The sequence below is a fragment of the Rhodnius prolixus genome, unplaced genomic scaffold (genome assembly GCF_049639745.1).
Source record: "Rhodnius prolixus isolate KJV_2025 unplaced genomic scaffold, Rpr scaffold_16, whole genome shotgun sequence".
Taxonomy (NCBI): Eukaryota; Metazoa; Arthropoda; class Insecta; order Hemiptera; family Reduviidae; genus Rhodnius; species Rhodnius prolixus.
In genome coordinates this window covers 3034405-3059015 of record NW_027411616.1, presented here as the reverse complement: position 1 = coordinate 3059015, position 24611 = coordinate 3034405, and the positions used below count along the sequence as shown (strand labels likewise).

At 33.3% G+C, this 24611-nt stretch overlaps 3 protein-coding genes across 7 annotated transcripts in view; 1 reads left to right on the top strand and 2 right to left on the bottom strand.

Annotated features, from left to right (window-relative positions):
* Positions 1–1043: 1043 nt before the first annotated feature.
* On the bottom strand, positions 1044–7331 carry LOC141457430 (protein TEX261). Its single transcript, XM_074134396.1, has 5 exons — positions 7112–7331; positions 5340–5419; positions 3455–3676; positions 3114–3228; positions 1044–1365 (listed from the first exon to the last, which is right to left on the bottom strand). The coding sequence occupies exons 1-5, from the start codon at positions 7179–7181 to the stop codon at positions 1244–1246; spliced, it is 609 nt and encodes a 202-aa protein (XP_073990497.1). The 5' UTR covers positions 7182–7331; the 3' UTR covers positions 1044–1243.
* Positions 7332–7349: 18 nt separating this feature from the next.
* Positions 7350–15988, top strand: LOC141457431 (molybdopterin synthase catalytic subunit-like). Of its 4 annotated transcripts, XM_074134400.1 has the most exons (5): positions 7350–7497; positions 7577–7691; positions 8994–9130; positions 9773–9888; positions 10820–15988. In XM_074134400.1, the coding sequence occupies exons 3-5, from the start codon at positions 9002–9004 to the stop codon at positions 11034–11036; spliced, it is 462 nt and encodes a 153-aa protein (XP_073990501.1). In that variant the 5' UTR covers positions 7350–7497; positions 7577–7691; positions 8994–9001; the 3' UTR covers positions 11037–15988. The 4 variants fall into 4 exon arrangements, with proteins under 4 accessions (XP_073990501.1, XP_073990499.1, XP_073990498.1 ...); XM_074134398.1 differs by lacking the exons at positions 7350–7497; positions 7577–7691 and adding an exon at positions 7765–7903; XM_074134397.1 differs by lacking the exons at positions 7350–7497; positions 7577–7691 and adding an exon at positions 7867–8005.
* Positions 11555–24611, bottom strand: part of Cht5 (Chitinase 5) — a 39753-nt gene continuing 26696 nt past the window's right edge. For both annotated transcript variants that reach the window (XM_074134394.1, XM_074134395.1), the window contains 5 exons: positions 22881–23078; positions 16534–16615; positions 16156–16367; positions 12759–13094; positions 11555–12447 (listed from right to left, as the gene is read on the bottom strand). In XM_074134394.1, coding sequence (XP_073990495.1) covers positions 12325–12447; positions 12759–13094; positions 16156–16367; positions 16534–16615; positions 22881–23078 — 951 coding nt within the window. In that variant the 3' untranslated portion in view covers positions 11555–12324. The remainder of the gene's footprint in view (positions 12448–12758; positions 13095–16155; positions 16368–16533; positions 16616–22880; positions 23079–24611) is intronic.

The window sequence follows — 24611 nt, the reverse complement described above, 5'->3', positions numbered from 1 at the left end:
TGGTCAGAGAAATATTATCAAAAACTTGTTAGTGCATGGTCACTGTATATATGTGAACAGAATACCTCAAAAACAAAAAACAGAGGGAAGGTTCAACTTGTGTTCTGCAGGTAAGAGCCTCGCCTTCAGAGCTCTCTTTTTGTCAACTTCACCATGAAGGCAAAATGCAATAACATTGGTTTTTACATTTTAACATTTTCGCTATGCTTTCCAAAAGAAACATCTATCACTTTGTTTAATGAACACTTTTTTTGGGGTCTCCAGGGACTAACTATTTTATAAACCAACGCAGACGTCGTAATCAAGGTTATGAATGACTTTTTGAAAGACATTGTAGATATGGTATAACTTATGAGTTACGATGTAAATACAGACCTCCGTTAATAAGTGAAGAATTCTCTGGATTTGCCAATTCGCATCACTACTAATACCCCACAGTTTTTCTAATAAAATGCTCTTGCAGAATGTGGCATTGACACTACTAAGATGTTGGATAAAAATGAAGACTGAACATACTATTGGCTATTACAACTTGACTTGCACTCTATTGCAAAAATGCACTGCAGCAAAGTAAATGATGGAAACATTTGGTCCTAAAAATCTCCAGTCAAATGAGATATGAAAATGTATGCAGTAGTTAGTGAAAAACGCGAGTGCAATTTTAAATGCTTTACCAGCAGAGATTGCTGGCCTCGCCTAAGTGCACAAAATACTTCGAAATAAAATAATAAAAATTATTCCTTAACGTTTAGAACTCTGAATTAAACTGAATTTAAATCAATGAACATTAGAGTGAAAAGAATTCCAAAAATAATAATTTTAAGTGAGGAGCTTGAAAGTTAGGACAAATTTGTAATAAATGCAGCAGAAGAAAATCGTGTTTCATATCAGATGTTTTCTCTACCATTTGTGCGACTTTACTATCCAGTTGCCCGCAAACCTTCTGTTGTTTAATAAATATGTCAATATAAAGAAATACATAGGTCAACACGATCTGAATACGGTGTTTGAAATAACTTATTGGGAAGGAATAATACAACCAATTTAAGAAATTATGAAACAATTTTTTTTATCTTTAACGATATAAACAGTCCAATGAAATTATTTAAACCTCATTCAATTCTTGTGCATAAATTAATAAATAAATATGTACACAACAAATTAACACAAATTATACAATACAAAAGCTCTGTAAATGATAGGAATTAATCCTCGAAATCCTCCTTCTCCAAATTATTCGACATTAAAATATTTTTTTGACTCTTGAAGGAAAAAAGTATTCACTAACATAGTGAAACAAACCAAGTAGTCCATACCGTTTGCTTTTTCGTGACAAGTAGTTACTCACTACATCACCATCTCTGCCTGCAAGTTATATTAAGAAAATAATTTAGCAGGAGGAATATAATTAGCGAATGAATTCTTACACTACGAACTACATAAACTACGTACATGTTCAATTATCACTTAATGTAACGATTAGGGATATGTGGTTCTAAGAGGATGATAATAATTGTCAGGTTGGCAATAGTGAATGCTGCTGCCTGTTGGAGAAGTAGCGAAGGATAGCTGAGGATATTTTCAGAAATCAGGCTTCTCACAAGGCTACGAGCGAGCCACAATGAAGCTTCAAATAATAGGTAGATTTCTGCCAGTATTATAGGCAGGGAATTATTTATTCCAGGGATATCAGTTTCTGCAGTAGCCAGGCGACCTTACCGGCTATCAGATCCTATGAAGTCTGCTCAAGCTAGTTTACAAATCCTGACAAGAATTGGTAGCCAAAATAAGGTTTTTTCGACGGGTGCCTTGTCAGTCATGATATAGGGGCAATAAGGCGGCTGACCGCTTGGTCCGTGAGGAGTATTGCAGAGTTTAGCGAAGGATTAACAAAATACGTCGCCAGCGCAGCCATCAAAGAATGGGTACACAGAACGAGTGCAAAAAATGTCGCAGGGGTGGTGAGGGCCAGAAACAGATTAAAAATTTTAATCAGAGCTACTTTCCCAAACTTATTTTAACATTATAAAAAGGTCGGGTGACCATTCGGATGATCGTAGGTCATTTTACATTAAATCAAAACATGCATCGCCTGGATACATTCTGTCAGCAAGAGAGGGAATAGCGCTGCGTGTACTGTGTCAGTGCGAAGGGTTGGTATAGCTCAGGGTTCAGCTTTTCAGTGAAGAAAAACTCACCTCATTCATGCATTCATGCTTTGCCCAGGTGCCCCTCACTAGATGCGTAAGTCATTTATACAAACAGCATTGGAAAAGCTACTCTAACTACTTAGTGCCATATAAAACCCTTTAGATCGCTGTGGCAACGACTATTAAAGTAAAGTAGTAAAGTAATTGCCTATTTTTTCAGGCGGGCTTTACGTCCAACTACCAAAATTAGGTGTCGCGGCCGGAGGCGACTAGCAAACATACTTTACTGTAAATTTCTTTTATTAATCTTTAAATAAAATCCAAGGCCTAAGACCGGAAATCGAACCCAGTACCACAATGCATATTAGCTTTGCAGGTCTCGCCTCTAACCGCTCGGCTACCGTGGCGCCTGGCAACGGCTATTTGGTCAACCCTCATAGAATCTAATCTAATAGGTTAATTTAGAAGAAGCCACAAGTCTTTACTTTGAGTAAAGGCTTTCTTATACGGTCATACCAAGTTAGGAAGGAAAGAGAAGTCTTTTGGTTAGGAACCTCACACCGTTCTGTAACTCCGCATAATGGTGGCCGTCACTTGAAAAGCACTAGAGGTAGGCAGGAGGTTGCTATCACTCTAAAAGATTTAGCAATTAGGCAGGGGGTTGCAGTGTCTTCTCTTTCTAAATATAAGCATTAATTAGTTTCGGTAGGAATACTGACTACACACTTTTTGGTGACCAAAATAGAAAGGATTTTCACTGCTAAGAGACGAAATTGTGATATGGAAGTTAGGCTTTCTAATAGTCTCTTCCTTGGGAGAGCTTCCGCAGCTCACTTTCAGATTGTGTATGCAACTAGAGTACAATGACCGGATAACTACGAAGGCTCCTCAAGTCGCCAACGATATTAGATGTTGACGCGCCTTAAGTATTTCCAACAATTCTTATCCATAAAGCTTACTTACCGTCTAATCCAATATTTGATTCAGCGTAAGAAGGAAGAACATTATCATTTGCTGAAAGTGATACAAACAGTGCAAATGGCACCAACCAAAGGCAAAGGGTGAAATATCCCATCACCTACAAGAATTAATCAACATTAGCAATTTGATGATAATGAAAAAATTATAGTTTTATGACACAACAAGCACTTTACGATAATCTGAAATAAACTGAAAAATTAATTCTATAATGTAGCTCTTCCGGATTGATGATTTTGTTTGAAACGTTACTTTTGGGTTGACGATGAAACCTAGAAAAGTACAAATAAATGGATAGAAAGTTAACCGAAAATGTAAACACTAACCTCTGAAAAAGTGTAAACTGTAAAGCTGAAATAAGAAAACGCTAGATAGTGATTTATGAAGAAGAGACATACGGCTCCAATGAATGAAACAGACGAGATATCAAAATATGGAAAATTCCGCAAAATAAGATGATGAAAAACTTGACTCAACACGCCGCATGTGACTAATGTGAAAGGCATTTCTTCAAAAATAATAAAACCTCCATACAAAATGAGGACAATCTGAAACCAAAAATAAAACTATTTATACTACTTATATAAACTACGAAATCCTCTTTTCTAGGAAGTCCTCTGTCCTTATATATAAGTTTAAAAGACCGATTTATATATTTAAATTGTTTGCAGTGAAGAGTGAAACGGTTCGTGGATATAAACTGACAATATCACTCTGTACTATCCCATTATATTTATTTATTTTGTACATATTTAAAAACCAACTGTAAGCGCTGTAGGCTTACACCCTGATGCGGGGAGGGGCGGAAGGCGAAGCGATCGGAATGTCAATCGATATGTGCCCAAGGGTGCACTCCAATAAATAATAAAAAACAGAGTAAATGAATTTTAAGGAATATATGTAGAAAAGAGTAAGGAGCACTTACCTTTGGTGAAAGAGGCGGATAACACGGGTAGCACTGAGCGTGAAGTATATTGGCAAACCGCCAACGAAGCGATGAAAGGAATAGGAAATTCCGGAGAGTATGCGTGTAAGTAGCTATGTAGGTGTGCGTGGGTATCAGGGCCAGAGGGGCGAAGGAGAGATAGGGGAATTTCTGGAATATTGGAGAATAGCTGGGGTCCCTAGGGAACCTCAACCAATGAAGCCGAAACGGCGCATCAGGGAGGGATAGCGGAAGTGAAATAGATGCGAGGACGGAAGTGCAATATGGGCACTAGAAGCGTGCTCAAGAAGTGTACAGAAATAGATGCGGTGAACAAGTATGCTGTATGCGGGCACTGGTAACTTACCAGAAGCTAGCTAGCAGAGAACTGAACTGAATGAATAGGTGACCAGTTGGTCTGAGAGGAAGTAGCGGGGGCAAAGGTTCTAAGATATAGAAACAAAAAAAAAAGGTTGGACGGAATTAAAGGCTCTAGGTCAGTGATTACAAACTTTTTTTAGGAGCGAGCCAAAATCTAAAAGGAAAAATTTTGAGGGGCCATAATTTTTTTATTTAAAAAAAATACCGTAAGTGACATTAATACGTTTTTATAATATCAAAATTAAACTAATGCAATGCATGAAGCAGCAAGTTTTATAATAGTTCATCATAATTTGGTTCAAATTGGGAACGCAGTTATTCGTAAGAGTGAATAGAGGTGTTAATTCGTCAACCTTTTTCTGACACGGCTTTTTCTAAGTTTCATTAATGAAAAAAGCTGCTCGCAAATGTATGAAGGTGCAAACATTGCACAAATTCTCTGAGAATGAGATATTAAATTTGAAAAGCTGTATTGCCCTGTTTTTTTTAACTCGTATTAAAAACTTGAATTTTTATATTCCAAGTGAAATTGTTAAAGGGAAGAATGAGAGAGAGTGAGAAGAGGAAGCCCCCAACAGAACGTTGTGTACGACTGGACAACGATAGCAATGCTCTATCTTCCTGCCTTTCAAACTTGCAGCGTGGACCCGTTACTGGGAGTGCCTCAATTGAAATCCGCTTACGACTAATTTATATTTGTTGGGGAAATGTGTTCTACAAACTATGTGCTTTCTGTTCAGTTCTCAATAAAGTCGGTAGGTTAAAAATAAGCGCGCTTAAATAATAGGCAATTACTTTAATACAATTAATATGCTTTATCGGCTTTTCCCCTTTAATAAAACTATTTTAAATTAGACAAAAAGTAAATTATATAATGGTTGTGAAGATAGCGAATTCTCTCGTACATTGGTCATCCACATTATAACTTTTTTAGCAATCACAGTGTACTCTTCAACCAATTCAGCTAAATAATACAGTCCAGCACCTGTAAAAAAGTTGAAAGGTATCTATAATCATCAAATCAAAGCAATATTTCAAACATTTGCTCTTTAGAAACATTTTAGAAAAAACTTGAAATGTTCAATTTTGATTTCCAGAGTGAAAATTTTATATAGTTTTTAAAAAAAAGTTAGGTTGAAATAGTTAAAAATAAAGTAAATAAATAAAAATAACAATAACATTAAAACATTTTGCTGTTAACATATCCAATTAATTAGGATTATCTTCTTCAGTTTGATTTAAGCCAGGCATCTTTTCTTTTGTGCTAACAGGCCAATATTAGATTCAGCATTTGCCGGTTCGATATAGCATTTAAACGTGCAGTACCATGAAAAAGTGCTCACAATCTTAGAGTCTGTTGTGTTTACATATTCTCAAGTGGAATTTATAATGATTAAAAATTATAAATTACAATTTATTCCAGGGATTTATAAAATCTGGTTCCATATTGTACTACGTATTCTGCGATGTATTGAAATCAATTTTTACTAATTTAATTAAATCTTACTAATCAGCCTAATCTATTTCTAATTTAGCAAAAATGAGTGGCGGACCAAACGTCATTTATAAAGCCTTCGCGGGCTGCCAGTTTGTGACTCCTAATTTGGAGACTAAAGAAACAAATCTCTTTTTGAAAAGCGATAAAAGATCATTGATATGATCCATTGTCTATCTTTGCCAGGGGAAGTAAGAAAAGCAGGAGATTGTCCTACATATGAAGTGGAAAAAGCAGACGCCCTGGCAACAATCAATGATACGTACCTGTCTCCTCCTAGATTAAAAAAAACAGTCTGAAACCTTTAGCCGAGAGGGCCTGCTCTTACGAAGAAGCGAGCGACTTTTGTGTTCAATTTCAAGTTTGGTAGGCCTCGTAACTTTAACTTTGACGTGAGATATATGCATATATTTTTTTTCGTCAAAGGTAACAGCAAGTACAAGCTTTTAGAAACCAATTACCGATTAGTGTTGTAGACGGAGGCGAATAGCTAACATACTTTACTAAAATATTTCTCGGAATTGAACATAGTGCCACAATACATCTAAGCTTTTGGACCTTGCCCCTAACTCCTCAGATAGGAAGACTCTACAAGTTACATTGAGTGAGAGGGCACATCTTATTTTCTTATGAAGACCCCAATTCTCGATTAGATTACATTAATAATAATAATAAAAATGGCACTGGAAAAAATCTAACAATAAGATCATAAGTGATAGATGAGCAATAAACTCCGACGTTTCTTAAACGAGAAGCTCCTATTATACTTTCAAGCAAGTTTTCCCTTTTCTTAGCTGACGACTTTTCATTTCTCGGTTCTATCCAGTTATTAATGGAGTCATTAATAGATAACCAATGATTATCTTGCGAAAATTGGGGTAGTGAGAACAATGAACCTTTAATGTATGCTAACTAATCGGTACAAACTTTGTGAGTGATGTGATCGCGTTCGTAACAGTTGGTTCCAGGTGACCTTGAATAATTTGCATTTTTTAGGGAATAAACTTGCCGACAGCAGCCACACGTAATCCACAAAGTGAATGCATTACTTAGTTTCTATCGAATCCAAAGTATTTACATTGTTTATGTGCATTAATTTTTTTTTTTATGGTTGGGCATCAGGGATAATAGGCAATCTATTTTCTTAGTACTTAAAATAAATTAAGAAATTATCAAACTTACCTACTCCAATTGTTAAAAATAACATTTGAATTACTACAGCAACCCAACTTATCAAATACATAAACATCATTGTAAATTTATTTATTTATAAGTTAAATAAAGAAATATATTATCACATTTTACACTGGGTTTAAGCTTTGACTCTTCATCGGTTCCCATCACAGAACAACGGTTTCCATACTGACAACAATTTACCTATTACATGTTACCATTTAGCTCAGGTTAGTTGTGCGTGAATCATTGAATCGTGCTCTCCGAACTGATGTATGTTTAAGAAATCGATGCATTCAGTATGGCTTATTTTGCAGGCAACGAAAAGAACACTTTATTTTCTATAATCTCATCCAGCAATTTTTATCATATCAGTTTTTTGTAATATTTAAAAAGTAAACTATTTTTCAGAACTAGTCCATGTCACAAGTTATTTCACATGAAGAAATCGATATTAGTTTTTTTTTGTTTTAGATGAGTATTTCACTGCAACATAAATTGTAAATTCCGTTCCATTGTTTAGCAGATTGTACTAGTTCATATGAAAGAAAACCACTTTTCGGGGAACGAATAATGATCAGACTAACCAGTTAAGTAGACATTCTTCAATTTTTTAAGGAGCTCAGACAAAATTAAGGAAATAAACATTTTGTGGTATGGTTATAGTTAAAGTGTTGTTCTTTGCGAAAGCGCGTGAACTTTCTGGGTTACAAGAAGACATTTTGACAGTTTCTGAATCCATTGATTACGAAACACTGCTTGAATTAGTAGCATCAAAATATAACTTACAAGCTATCAAAGGTAATTTTATCATTGCTCTCAATGAAGAATATATTCCAATTGGACAGAATGTTATACTGAGAGATGGAAATATCTTAGCAATAATACCACCATTGAGCGGAGGTTCGTTTTCTATTTTATACTGATAATTGTTTTGACGATATCTATAAGTGTCATATACTGACACTAGCAGGATGAAACAAACTGAAAGAGGTTATGTTAAGAATATTTCCTAGTTATAAAGCTAATTCTTGTAAGATAATGTGTTAACAGGAAACATTAAATCATCGCTGCCCTATTTTGAGGTTGGATGGTCGTAGCTGTCAATTACATTTCCATTCATTCGATACTAAACACCCTATATATTTGATTACCTGAAATTTCATTCAACGTTGCCATTCTTAGGCATTGCTCATTTAACACAATTTTCCTTGGTTGAAAAATGAATGCCTGAAAATATTTTCTATAAATTTTGAGTTAAACACTCAACAACATGCCCAAGCTTAGTGTTGAGAGAAAGCAAAAGTTATCAGTACATTGCAAGATCATACAAAACTCTTCTCGTTGTAAATGAGCAGTACGAAGTTTGAGCTGCGTTAACTTCTGGGACCTGACAAGGGTGTAGAATTCTTCATTCGGCACTGAACAGTGCGAGAGAACAAATCAACTGTCCTTTACTCAGATGGGTACTGATGAAAGTAAGTATACCTTCGGTCATAAGATGAAAGTAAAAAGATCTTGAAGATGGCAGAAGAGACATTAGCCCCTATGTCTATTTCCCATAGAGTTCAAGTCAGTCGGTAATAAGCAATGTGCTTCTCTTTTTTGTTTTTGTGTCCATACAAATTAGTTGGATGTAGACGTGATTGGTCCATGTTCTTTCCAGTTCCTTTTTATTGCAATGCTATCCGCTCCTTGTTAATTAGATAAACCTTCTTTGCACCATATTAGAAATTCAAAATTTGTATTTTTTTTGTCTTAGAAAAATAAAAAGTATTTTTTGAAGATAACTAATAATTATGGTTCAATGATAAATATGAAATAATTGGGTATTAATCTCTTGTTGGAACTTTCTGTTTTAATAATTTTTTATATTTGTCTTACTTTTTAGGTTGAAAAATGAATATAATAGAGATTGTTAAGGAAAAAATAGAAGTAGAAGTTTTGATAGATAAAGTAAAATCACCTAAGTGTGGAGCTATTTCTGTCTTCCTTGGGACTACAAGAAATACATTTCAGGACTTGGAGGTTTGTAATTTAAAAATTATTTATTGTGATTAACTTAAAGTGGCAGCAGTTCTTGAGGAGTGGTTAATTTATTATTTTTTGCTTAATATAATGCAATCCTGACAGCTACATTGGTTCATCATCACGCCAGGATTATTTATTTTCTATAAAAAGTAAATTAATAAATAAAGTATTCGCCTATTCTGTGCTAATCAACTCGAGACGATAAAGGAGACTAAATTGGTGTGATCGAAAGAAAAATGTTATGCTACACCAGGAATTCGTGCGATTCACCAGCATTTACCATCCAATAGAATGCCCTGCTTTAATGAAATTCTGTTAAATTTATTTGAAAACAGTAGATACGTTTATATATTTATTTTGGCATTACTACTCATGAAGAGCTTAGCCTCAAAGGCACTTCTTATTCCTCACAGCTCTGTCCTGGATCATTTAATTCAAAGACTTGCGAAATTGTGCTCTCACCAATATTCCTTTCTTCTTCCAGCCATCTTTTCTTCGGCATCCCCTTTTCTCTTCCTTCCAATCGCTCATTCAATAACTTTTATGCTGACCAGTTTTTTTTTTTCATTCTATAGTGTTACATAAATTTATTGTTCCAGCTCATTTTATTTGCAGTTTTGTTAATATTTTCATGTGTAGGTAATAACACTCTTTTATGAAGCTTATGAATCAATGGCAATGAAAGCTATTGAAGCAATATGCACTCAGATACGGAATAAATGGCCTCTAATTGAAAATATTGCTGTTTCCCATAGGTAAGTATTTTTGTGCGTTAGAATTTTACTATTTTGAATTTTTAACTTTTTCGCGAACCTAACTGCCATTTGTCTCTCAATTGTTCTTTCTAATGATGCAAATGATTTCGCCATTATCTCCGCTTACTAAGGTTCTGTTTCTACCACAAGTATCCTTTAATACCCTTTCTTTCTTGAAAATATTGGAGAGAAAAATAAATGGATAGTCATGTGAAGATATTCGTATTTACTCTCCGTAAAATTAACCTTCCTCGAGTGTACTAAACTAGAAATCCTCTTTCTCTTGTCATTGTTCTCCACTTCCTTAGGTTAATATTGACAAATATGAGTCCTGCTTTCAACACTAGAGAAAAACTAGACACTAGAACACTAGACAAAAATAATTTAACACTTTTGACAATTAGACTGTTGAATGCCTGCTTATAAGGTTACATGACATGTCGAATTAAACTAAGAAGTGACTAAAAACTATTTATTTACAACTCCAATCCTAAAACTATGACCTATGGAATAAAACTTTTGAGCTAACCGTTGCTATCTCCAACATCCAATTCCTTCAGTCCAAAATCCCTAACCCCATTGTTAACACTCCATACTTAATTTCCAACTTACCATTCACAACGATCTTAATATACTATTTATCATGAAGTTTTTTTTAAAATAAAACCTCTGTCCTCCCATTAAATCCTTATCTAGAAATCTATTACCCACTTGGATAATTCTTTCATTCCCCTGAAGCATTTGTGGCTCTCAATCTTCTTCCAACAAGTGAGGTAGGTCTTGGTGAGGTACCTGCACAGATCCTCCAAAAATGTAAGTATGATTTGCCTGTGCGTTGTAAAAATAAAGTCAAACTTCTCCGGCCAGACTGTTTTGAATTACAATTTAGTTACACTGAAAAATAAATTACTATTTCTTTTTTTTCCCCCAGGCTAGGAGAAGTAGGTGTGACTGAAACAAGTGTTGTTATAGCCATATCATCACCGCATCGTGCAGAAAGTTTAGCTGCAGTTAATTTTGCTATTGAAGAATTGAAATCCACCGTCCCGATTTGGAAGAAAGAGATCTATAAAGAAGAAGTTGGGAAGTGGAAAGAAAATAAAGAGTGTGCTTGGCGTACAAATGAAAATCACGACAATACTGTTTAAAATTATATGCATACTGTAAAATTAATCTTTTTTAAGACCTGTATTGCACAGAATTTAAGTGACATTACATTTAGGTATCTTCTTGTCCAGCCCGCATGTACTTAAAAGTTTTGAAAAATATACCTTTCTAAAAGTAGATTTATTTTAAAAAATGTACAGTTGTCTTTTACAAAAATAAAAAAAAAGAATCTGCATAATTGTTAATCGTCTTACAAATATATCATTGATTATTATTCGGTATAGTATGATATAATCTGAGACGTGTTTTTAACTATATTCAGAGATTGGTTGATCTGGTCGTGTAGAATTTTCTACAAAAGGCATTCTGTTCATTCTATAGAAAAGGCAGCCCTCGAGGCTACCTAGTACGATGCACCTAGTTTTAGAATTTTGAATTTATTATTTGTTCTCAAACTGTAGTTTTCAAAATTATCTTTTTAAAGGAAATATGTTCAAGTATTTATTAGCATCCAATAATTTTCATGGATTGCGCATTCATTATTTCCTTGCTGTTAGGGTTTTCGGAACTGTGATAAGACTACTCTCATCTACAATCTCTCGGGTACAGTAATACTGGCAATATAAAGAACAGATTTTAATCTGTTTCCGTTTTCAGCTTACGTTCATAAAAGCGTTCATCATAACTTCCTGATTGTAAATGTTTGACATAATCTGAAATTGTTTTTATGTTGGATGTTATTTCTTATTAATTCCACTGTAGTTCGTATTGTACGTTTTTTTTTAAAGGTGTAATATTTTTGTTCAATGGCAATTTTGCTTATTTTTGATCGTGCAATTTTAAACAAATTAACACGCCGATTAGTTATAACTAAACCTATTAGTGAAGTAACTTCCACAACGTTTCTGTCATACATACGTTTCAAAAATTTACCCTAATGTGTGACAGAAACGGAAGTCAACTCCATAGGGAAAAGCCACTTCTTTAGGGATTTCATAATCCTGCCAGACAACGTTAATAATTACTATTGACATCTCCAAAAACAACACTACTGTGTGCTACTACTTGGAATCAGCGTACTCTCTTTCGATTATAGCTCACTGTTACCTAGGGATAACTATTTAGTAGGCCTATGTGGGCGTCTGGTTAGCATCCTAGATAAGGCTGAGCCCTTATAGGCGAATAACTCTACAGAGCAAATACTCTATATAATAAACCAAATCTCTGAAGATGGTTAAAAATCCGATCCGATTGGAATAAAAAAACACAATTTTTGGAGAATAAAATCAACGACAGTATTTACCATTGCTCGTACAACAACAGGTCTTCCTACTGTTTACATTCTTCTCTTTTCACATTTTGTGGCCAATCGCATATGAGCTTGTCTTGATTCCATACAGTTTTTGGTTTACATTTAAAGACGACTGGCATTTGATGAACGCATTGATAGTACTAAAATTAAGTATAAAAGTATAGAGAGATTAGAGAAAAGTATTATTTGTCTATGTTATAGTAAATATTTTATTTTGAATTAATAAGTACCAGTTTATCAAAAACTATTACATATTAAAAATCTAGTTTGAACTCTTCGTCCGCACAATGCGACTTATACAGACAATTTTCATTTAACGTCCTCGAATTTAAGTATACACGAACAGCTAGGTTTAATTTTATTTAAAGGAATACCGTTTGATTTTTTTGGTTGTAATAATTTTTGGGAAAACTGCTGAACTTACGATTGAAAAATCTTGGCTACTTCTTACCTTATCACACTGCTTGTGTGGTCTGAAACCATCATTAGTGCAATCTACTAGACCGTCGACTTGTTCGTTGTCCGGTACTTCACTTTCTTCTTCATTATTTTCGTCTGGTTTATTCCCTTCAGTAATTTCTTCGACCACTTCTGTTATAGTATCTGGAATTTCACTTGTTTTGGGTGCTTCTTGGGTAGTCGTTGAATGTAACGTTGTCTTGGTGGTTGTAGTAGAAGAGGCAGTGGTAGATGGGGCCGGAGGCAGTGGCTCTCTGGTAGTAGTTGGCTTCTTAGTTGGTTTAACTCCAGGAGCACTAACCGTACTTGGTGGTCTCGCCCATTCTGGCTACACAGTTTTTAAACATCTGATGTGAAACGCAAAGCCTTCTCTTATTAATATTTGTCTTTGGGAAGGGACCAAGCCCTAAGCTATTCCAAGCACTTCTGGGCCCATGTAGCTACCTCCCACCCAACAAAAGCAGTAAAAGCAGAGTCTAAAACATAATTCCAGATTCGGACATCCGAACACAGATTTACATGATATAATTGGATGTTTCCTCCTCTATTTCAAAAATTTTTGAAAGGGATTTGTTAAGCGCCGCATTATAAAAAAGATGTTTTTCTGCAACCATGTAGGATTGTTCTCATTACTCAATTAAAATCAGCTGTGTAATGCCCAACTTTACCTCACTAGTGGGGAAAAATTCCCATTAGTGTCACTTTCCTCACTAGTGAGTGAAAAAACTTTATTGTGCTTCCTTGATATAAGAAGTTTTGTTATTAAATATTTTCTGTAAAACTTTAATAAGCTTATTTAAATTTAGTTTATCTAAATGATTAAAAAAAGTAAAATAAAAATTGAAAGGAATATAGAAATAAAAATAATATTTTAATAAATAATTAGATATTTTTAATTATAACAGTTAAAAAGGTTATAGTTTATAACCTTTAATTATAACAGTTAAATTATTACAGTTAAAAAGGTTATAGTTAAAAGGTTACCTTATAGAAATTTAAAATGGATTCTAGTGATTCCTGTTTAGTTTTTTTTTTCTAGTTTATAACCCTAATGGTTGCAGAAAAAATATAATATTTAACTCGAGTGTAAAGTATTTTCCTCACACTCGGCAATTTGCGCTTGCACTCGCCTCGCTTCGCTCGCTCGTGTGAGGAAAAGTACTACTTTCCACACTTGTTAAATAAATAACTATTCCTTGAACTGCAAGAGACCAGTAAAGGATCCAACCAATTCACTGAGAAATTACTATGATTTAAGATCATAAGATCATTTATTATCAGTAAGATTCCTGACAATCTACAGTACTCGTTCTAAAATATTTATGCTGTGAAGTCATTCATTGTTGGAAGTCAGGCATTGTCCTAAGACACGGAACCAGCAGGGGCCGATTCAATTTCGTTTTGTTATGGAAAAAATCCCTATACAAACCAGTTCGTTAGAATTTACTAAAATATCGGAAAGAAAAAACAAAACTGAAGTAAATATTTCACAAATATTTTAAATTAATAAACAATTCATTTTGGTTCTTCACAACAACCACAATAATAATAATAATGCACAAAAACTGTGGCGCAACAAAATAATTTTCCAAACGTATATTCATTTAAAGCAAAGATCAAACTTCATGGCAATTGCAACAAAATAAAATACTTTTGCAAAACATTATCACTATCTGGGCTTAATACATTTGTGGGCAGTTGTAATGTTTGAATATTTAATTTTCATTTGGTTCATGAAATGAACTAAGTATTTTTATTCCATAATAAAATATTGAAAATTGCGTCTTAATTTTTAATTGTTTTATCATCATTTAAAATTTTTGTCTTATCTTTGAACTTGCAATATTCCTTTTTTTAAATATTTACCTGTCAAAGTACTATTTTCTATTACGTCTTCTCAATCTGTAGCAAGGCCAATAATGATGCATCCTTTTTTATCCACGATCTCCACCCCACTTATAATACTTTTTTTATTTTACTCCCGGTACTCTATCGAATTATTTTTATCAGACTTCCTTTATCAGAAAAGTATGTTTCACCTCCTGATATTTGAGAAAATCACCTTTTTTATTCCACAAATTTAGTTCTTTCAGTGATAGTAAGTATACCATCTTATGAAGACCGTGATTAGTGTTCTCTTGTTCTTGCACTCTTAAAAAGTAGCTGATTTTTCTTTATCCCTCTCATCTTGGTAAATAGTCTTGAGCAAAGTTTATCTCCGAACCGCCAATTTGTTCCCGTTTCTAAAGCCGTTATTCCTTGATTCAAAGCTTGCGATTTATGAGTATACTAAAACTGGATTATTTTTACTTCTGCCAAGTCTACACACTCTTCTATATCAAAGTTTATGACAGTTTCTTTCTTTTGACCCATTAATATCATTGCTGCCTCTTTCCTTCAATGACAAATAAGTTTAATTCTGTGCAAAGAGAAATTTAGCTAATCTATCTTCCACCTCAATGCCTGAAACACCTTAGAATCACAACACAGAATCTCATTCCTAGAAGAAATTTCCTCCAGTCTTCCGGGCCATTTTAGATCCGATTTCGTGGTGAACATACGAAAATTTAGTGCTTTCAGCGCAGCCTGACTTTCCGAGCCGATGGAAAGCTATTTAGATGCGGAGTTCTGTTGCCATTCATACGAAAACAAAAAAGAATGTCTTATATTTCTGACTGGAAAAGATGTGCTCGTGAGCCAAATAACATGGTCAAGTGTTCTCTTCGGTAAAAATAGACTGTTGCTCTAGTAAAATTTGATAAATATTTTTATATGTGGTGGGTTTTCAGGTTTACTGTAGTGGTTTTGTAATATTAAAATTTTTTTTTTTTTTTAAAAATTAGGTATATATTTTGGTATTTTTATTCATTTAAGTATATCCTTCTGCCCCCTACCTACTAATTCGGTATTGTACGTTAAGCCCTCTTGAAACAGTAGGCATTGCTTTTATATTCTTTTAATATATCTTATCTGTACTTATAAACACAAAAGACTTTGTGTTTACACAAAGACTCAAAGACTTGAGATTACATCCATTTTCGTATTTTTAAGATATACAATTTTTTTTAGCGAAATATCACTTGTAAATGCTATTATCTTTAATTTTTCTTTACCTTTTAAATTTTGTTTATTTTCAATTAGTGTCCAAAAAAGACTACATAGATGTAGTCCCTTTTTTAAAAAAAAAAATAAACATAAAAATAGGTTGAACCCTAAAACTGATCAGCGGATCGCTATAAGTGCAAAACTTTTTCACTTGATTCTACAAATACCAGATTACAAAAGTTTTAAAAGAAAAGTTTATTTGCATGGCTTGTCAAGCTGTGCTTATGAAACCGATGGTTCGCTTGTCGACTGATTCTCACTATATACCTACAGTACATACTTACTCTTGGCGTTGTAGTCACAGTTGGCATTGGCACATCATAATTGTTCATATTGTTCCACAATACTTTGATTAGCGGATTCTTTTCTCCACAAAGACCTTGAAAATCGTCCATATCTATAGCCCAGGTCATCGCGCCAGCGTAACCTTTGCTTTTAATCCAGTCCATTTTTATTTGTAAACTCTTGATGTTCTCATAACCAACCCATTGTGTATCTAAAGATATATAAGTTTATTACAAAAATTTAATTATTAAAAATTTATATGTAGAATACGTAAGCTTTTTTTTATTCACCTGAAAAAATGTGCTTTTGAACAATAGTATACTAGGTACATTACAAGCATTCCTAATTACGTAATAAAACAAAATATACAGATATACCTTTATAAGCATAAGGGCAGTATCCCGCATCATCCCACTTTTGTACCCATTGGCTGTCTTTTTCCTGTAATTCACTGCAAATCTAGAAACACTCGTTCTATGTTAGACAAGTTATAACTTAACTCTGATAGATGGAACATATGAGCCGTTCACTGCGAACTTGATTAATTCCGTAAAACAAAAAATTAAGAAATGTAATGAAAATGTATGTTGTTTTTTATAATTCCGTGTATAATATGAATTCAAATAAATTTACCGTTTCCATTTAGTTTTATTATTGCAACGATGTACATTAGAAAATGGAATTAATCAAAATAGCTTGAGTTAATCAGTTTGCGCAGTGAACGGTTCACGTGTAGAAAGGAAATTGAAGAATTCAACGCTCTAAGCACACAATCTGACGTGAACACCTATCTTTTCTTATTACACTCTCTCTTAATCTTCTTAACAAAAACTTACAGTTTAAAAAGTTAAGTATAAGGGTGATTAAACGCCAAAAGGTACACAAATCACCAAGTGCCCAACATTTCAGTTGTACTTCCGCCTGTAATTTCAGCCATTTAGAAACATTCGAAAAAGCAGATTGTAATAATAGATATCATTTAAGTAATTTTTCTGCATTAAATTTTCATTAATATTTTTTAGAATTTATTAGATGTCACAGACCCTTATGCTGGCCAGTTTATTCTAATAATTTTTTGTTAAAATTATGATAAATTGTACAGTACATCTTAATGATAAATAGGCACATTATTTTGATTGTATTCCAAACTATTCTTCAGATTGATCTTTATTATCCCATTATTCTGGGTACATTAAAATAGAAAAAGGCAAAGTTAGTGTTGATTACCGTTGAAATTTGATTCACGGAGTTAAAATAAAATTTGAATCTTCAATTCATCTTACAAAAGTAAAGAGCACAAATTACACACAAATTACAAATGGATTATTTAACTATAATTATTAATTTCTCATATTTCAAATTATCACGCGTCGATAATTTGAAACGTTTGTCATACTTCCCCTTAATAAGTGTAAGAACAGAACGTCGCTTTAATGTTACATAGGGGAGCACAATCCCTTTCATCCTGCCAAATTTTTTCAACATCGGGCTAAGATATACAGAGTTATTAGTTAGTAATAATAATTTTGGAGGGGGCCTCACATAAATGGGGCTAACTCCTCTCCCATTTGATGTACAGCGTCGAGACCGCCAAAAGGCACATCTACATAAAATTCCGAATCGAATGACACCTCATTCATGAAAATCGGTTCCCGCGTTTAGGCGCTACGTTGTTTACAAAAAAGGTAACAACAAGAACATTTTCTTAAAATCTCCTTAACAAAAACTTACAGTTTAAAATGTTAAGTATAAGGGTTGATTAAACGCCAAAAGGTACACAAATCAGCAGTACCCAACATTTCATTAATACTTCATTGATATTATTTAAGTACCCAACATTTCATAAATTTTTCATTGATATTATTTAAGTAATTTTACTGCATTAATTTTCATTAATACTCCTTAACAAAAACTTACAGTTTTAAAAGTTAAGTATAAGGGTTGATTAAACGCCAAAAGGTACACAAATCAGCGAGTACCCAACATTTCATTAATAAGTAATTCTACTGCATTAATTTTCATTAATAAGTTATTTTTTATAATTTATTAGATGTCACAGACCCTTATGCTGGCCATTTTCGTCTACAAAATATATGTTCAAGTAGCACTGTAGATTGACTGTAATATCTAGTTATCTATAATAATCAAACTATTAATTACAGGTTAAAAAGAAAAACGTTATAAAAAATTTTAAAAAAAATTCAAAACTTTTTTTTATAAAAAACTTACACCAATGATTTTGTTTATTTTATTTATTTATTTTTATTTTAAATAAAAATCGTCGGTTTAAGTTCATTCTTCGATTAAAGTAATTGTTATTTTATGAAGTAGTCAAACGTTTATAATAATAGGTAATAATTATCTGGCTTTATCGCAAATAATATAGTTTTCTTCAATTACATTCTCAATCTAGGTATTCATCCCACAATGTTGTATATATGCAATATAAAGTAAATAAGATATGCATATTTTTAGGACAGCTAATTATTCCAGTATTTTACTATAAGTAAAATTAGGGGAACTAAATTAAATTACAATTGAGAAATGAATAATTGTTGTTGAATAATCTACTTGTTATTAACTGTGTGTTATTTGTGCTCACGAATATTTCGGTAAGACGAATTCAAGACAGTAGCCTACTCTAACTTTGTCTTTTTCTACTTTAACATGCATGTACATATTTATGTGATTTATCATAATTATAACAAAAAAATATTATAAATGAAGTGGCCAGCATAAGGGTCTGTGACATCTAATAAATTCTAAAAAATAACTTATTAATGAAAATTAATGCAGTAGAATTACTTATTAATGAAATGTTGGGTACTCGCTGATTTGTGTACCTTTTGGCGTTTAATCAACCCTTATACTTAACTTTTAAAACTGTAAGTTTTTGTTAAGGAGATTTTTGTACCTTTTGGATAGATTTTCCTTTTTGTTTATTTTACAAAGTTACATATCTTCTTTACAGATTTTTTTAAAATTTGGAATAAACAATTCTATCATTATAATCTGATAAGGTGTTAAGTCGGAACCGTAACTACCAATGGAGAGATCTTTTTAAAGAATGATTATAGTTGCGTTCCCCCAAACCATCCTCAATAACAATTTTTTTGAAAAAGCGTTTTGAATAACATAGGAAGGTATTTGTACGTAAATAGCAAAATTAAACTGCGATTTCAGTACTTGAGGAGTAAGAAAAATAAACTACGATTGCAGTACTTCTTCCTAAAAGGCAAAGAGGCAAAGATCTTTTAATCGAACGACAATTCATTGATTTAAATCGGTTCACTCATTGATAATTTAAATGATTGCAGTACTTCCTCTTAGTAGGTGCAAGAGCATCAGCAACGTAGAGGAGCTTTAACCACTTATTCGAGCTGAATTTTATCAAAATCGGACTAAGCGTTATAGAAATATTGGTAATAATAGTTTTAGAAAGGGCCTTATTTGGGTGGGGCAAACTCCCCTCCTTATGAGGCACGGCGTCGAGACTTTTAAAGTGCAAATCTGTACAAAATTTCGATTCGAATGACCCTTCATTCATGCAAATCGGTTCACGTGTCGATAATTTGCAACGATTGCTATACTTCCCCTTAACAAGTGTAAGAGCAGATCGTCGCTTTAATGTTACGTAGGGGAGCCCTAACCCTATCACCCTACCAAATTTTATCAAAATCGGGCCAAGATTTACAGAGTAATTAGTAATAATAATTTTGGAGGGGGCCTTACATAAAGGGGGCTAACTCCTCTCCCATTCGATGTACAGCGTCGAGACCCCAAAAAGGCACATCTACATAAAATTCCGAATCGAATGACACCTCATTCATGAAAATCGGTTGACGCGGTTAGGCGCTACGTTGTTTACAAAAAAGGTAACAAGAAGAAGAAGAAGAAGAAGAAGAAGAAGAAGAACAACAACAACAACAACAAGAACAAGAACATTTTTTGAAAAAGCCGTTTTTGCTCATTTTTGGCAACTTTTTTCTCGAAACCTATTAGATCTGGGTGGTTGCAAAAAAATTACAGTTATAAAGGAGGGTTTGCCCTATAATTTAAAGAAAATTTGGGAATTTTATCTTTTATAGAAAAAGAGAAAAAAATTGTCAAAGTTGGGTGTTTTTCAACGTTACGCTTTTTCGTGCAGTTTTTGATGATCAACCCTTATACAACTGTCCTACCGGACAGTTTTAATTTCTTAGAATTTATTAGATGTCACAGACCCTTATGCTGGCCACTTTCATCTACAAATATTTGTTCAAGTAGCACTGTAGATTGACTATAATATCTATTTCTCTATAATAATCAAAGTATCAATGTGTCAAGTGTACTTGGCTGAAAATTCGGCACTTTGCTGAACAAAGAATCGAGCATTCTTTAGCCAGGAATTCCTCTCTAAACTTTTAATTCTTTAGACAGGTCTAAAGGTGTGCTTGCTACAGAATCCCGGTAATAGTCTAATCTAAACTTACGTCACTGTCCGGTGATGGACAGTGAGAGAACACTGTCCGGAGGCCGGCAGTGCACTGAAAAAAGCTCCGGGCGCCAATAACCTTAGATGTTGACGCGCCTTAATTCATTAAATTGCTTACGTCAAAATTTTAGATAATAGAATTTTGCTTAGAATGGATAGATTCTTGTTTCCTTATAAATATTGGAGAGTTTAGCCTTTTAATCTTATCTCACAACTGGAATTTCTTAAATAAGATAGAACCTTGATAAACAGAAACTGTTTATTCCAGAGTTCTGAGAGTTAGTATTGTAATAATTACAATTATAATAGTTTGTTATTATTAACTGCGCAGAAGTAAGCATAAGTTTCTTGAGGTAGAAATTAGCATTAGACCAATCTAACAACCAATTGTTCAAAATGAAAAATGGATAACATCAGGTTTTCATTTTTTTCCTTATAAGTGAAGGGGTGACAAGATGAATTTAAAATACAAGTGGTACTCTCAATTGCTAAATTTAATTAATAAATTTATCTTTTTTTTCCTAATAGTTTTTGTAAACTGACATACTTTTCATACTTATTAAATATAATGCTTTTTTAGAAGGATATTACTAAAGCACGACATTCACAAAATGTGGGTTTTAACCATTCTGAACAGTCTTTTAAAGTACATCTGTTTATTTGCTGAAGTGTGACTATGAAAAATATTTACCAAATCCACTGCAGAGAATAAAACTTTTCAATTTGCGGGTCAGAATGTTTTTAAATTATACAATTCAGAGATAGTAGATAATATCTACCCGTTGTAAATAGTAGTTAATTGTCTATATTTGCTGAAGCAAGGAAATCATTAATGGGGAAATGTTGAAGTGCCTGTTCAAAATTGAGAGAATTCGTGGTTGCAAAACAAGAAAACATAACTTATTTAACTTAAATAATTCTATGAATTTTGTTTTAAAATTTCAATAATTTTTGTGGCTTGTTTTCATTTTTTTTTTTTAGTTACTCTGTTTATTTTATTAATTTTTTTATTTTATTATTTTTTTTATTTTATTATTTTTTTTATTTTATTGAATTTTTTCGTTAGCGCGATTTAGAATCCATTTGTATTATTAGTAGAGAATTGAATATATTTTTATTATTTCTTTCTCAAAGAAGGGAACAACAAAGTTTATAAAATGAGAAGTTATGCAGAATGTTACTCTTGCAAGATTGGTTTCTCTTGACGAATTATTTTCCTTTTATTATAAAAAGGTAACGTAATTCAGTGATGGCATCCTACCGGTTCGCGCGAACCGTTTTTTAAACTTATGAAACCTTAGGGAACCGGTTATTAAAAATAAATAAATTGCTCTGACTTCAGTTTTGAATCGTACGCCATGCCCTGCAGTGTTGCAACAGTGGACTGCTTAAGTGGGGAGCCGTACAAAATTGCAACCGCGCCATAAGTTGTGTCTTAATAGTGTACACCGCAGCAGAGCTTAGGGCGAAAGTTCAATGGATAAAAAAAAAGAAAGTATATTTTGTAAATACAATAGAATACATAAATAATCTTGGTGTAAAACTGTAATATACTCACATTATGAATCAAGTTAACCTTGCAATATTAATACCTGTATGCCTACGATAAATAAATAAATTTGTGTAAAAATATAGGGATTTTTCTTTTTTTCGATCCGTTGAACTTTCGCCGTAGTTAGTAGCGTAGACTGTAGAGCGCACGTCGGCACGTAAATGTGCAGGTTAGTTTTGTTTCCGACATATTATTAACTCGCTCTTGCTCGTGAGATTTCGTTATGAAAGAATAACCTTTTTTTATTTAGTTTTAGTTTGAAACCATGTTGAAGTGGGTTTTCCACTACAATTTTATTGAAAATTTTGGCTAAAGTTGAAAGTTCGAGACACCTGTCGATCATCTCTTGTCAACAAAAATTGAACTACAATTGTTAATGGTTCTAAAAGGTTATTTTTGTGATAAGATTTTGTATTTTAATGATTTTTTTTTTTGCGCATCGACTACTGAGGTCATTAGCGCCCCTAATCAAATGATATGTTGTCTGAAAAAATGGTATTTTTAATGCAAAGTGAGGCTAGGTAAGTGATTTGTTTTCACTCGTTAAAAAATAAAGAACAGGTTCTTAGACCTCACTTGACTATGGAACCGGTTCCTAAAAAATTAGGATGCCATCACTGCATACATTATTTACACAACTCAATTATTATGACATAAATAAATTGTTTCTTGAGGTATTAACATTCGGGTATGCATACCTCGTAGTATGCCCAGAATCCTTTCGCATTTGTGTACTTCGCTGGAGCTCCTCCGCCAGCTTCCTTGTTGATGTAGGTACCCAGGCCGTAGTTGTTGTTGCCTTGACTCAGAGTGAATGACCGGCCGTAGAAAGGAACTCCAACAACCAGCTTGTCAGGAGAACAGCCGAAGTCTACCCATAGTTGTAATCCGTCATTCTGAAATGCGTCAAAACAATTTCAATGTCTTTTTTAAAGTTAATTACATATTTTTTTCGTTTGTTTATGCTCATAACTGGAAGAAAATACGGCAAAAAACATGCGAAGGAGCAATATGTTCTGTGATCTTTTAATTTATACGAAATAGTTTTCCCAAATACATGTATAATACGTAACATAAACAGGGCGACTTAAATAACTTCCAGCTTCTTTTAATTTTTGAACTTCTTGAGATATTACCGTGCTTTAAAATTCTCTTTTGTACGGTGAAATTGTAAAGCATATTATATGCTTGCTTACAAAGTATAGTAATCGCCTATTTTTCATGCCAGCTTAACGTCTAACTACCAAATAGGTGTCGTGGAGGGGGATGGAAGCTCATACTTTACTATAAACAATTTTTTCTAGCAAATAAAAAGCATTGCAAGAATTCCAAATTTGCGGAAAATCAAAAATGCAATTTTACGGAATATATTTTCAAGTTTAATGAAACTTTCTCAAAAACTATATTGATTTGTTAGAACCGTACCGAAATAACTATTAAACGGAAGGTTATTGAAGACCGATTACGAATAGATAAAATTGTAACTTTGATTTTAAATATCTCAACAAATATTAGGGATAACGAATCGGGGTCAACGTCATTTTTCACTATTTTTGATGTAGTTTTCATAATCATTGTCAAAACCAGTAGTCCTTTGAAACCCCGATCGGTATTTTGACCGTAACTCCGCCAAAAATGAAGATACAGCATCGGGGTGGAAAATTTGAAAACTAGACCAAAAAAACATAGTTTATTAATGGGTTTTTCTGGATTTCCTCTTTCCTAAAAAGTTATTAGCGATTGGTGCGTTTTAAATAGTTCACCCTGTATATGCATTATGAATATCAGATTCTAATGTTCCAATCAAATCTCATTCTACTTACACACATGTATATATCGTTGTATTTTATGAAATTCTAAATTTCGGTGTATATGTTCCCATCGTCCTGAAATAATATAGAGTGCAAATTGGGGATTGGGGACATCCCGACCTAAGGACTGCCTCCCACAATTGGACTCTCCCCTTACCATGTCAGCCATGATATCTGAAGAGCAGATGAACAGTTTGGGTTTATATCTTTGCTAATTCTGGCTAGATGGTGTGGTGAATAATTATGGTTAACTCTTAACCTGCATATAGTGGTGTAGAATTTCTATACTTGATGAACCAAGGTGTTTTGGGTATGCTTGGTTGTATGGCTGCATAGAATTGCCCCTTGGATCGTTTGGACAGTTCGTATTCTCAGTTTTGAAGAGATATAATTATGGTTAGGGTTAAGATAAACCCTCAGACCTGTCTCAAGAGACCATTATTTTTTTTGACCATTTTTTCTCCATGTTATCTTGAACTTTGTTCGTGTTGACCGATATGGGGCTATTTCTACTCTATCTCTATAAGTCTTTAACGTTGTGTCGTGCAGCTTTTACTGGTGTTTGCTATTGTTTTATGTGTTAGATCCCTTGCAAGGTTTATGGCGGCATCTTTCCGA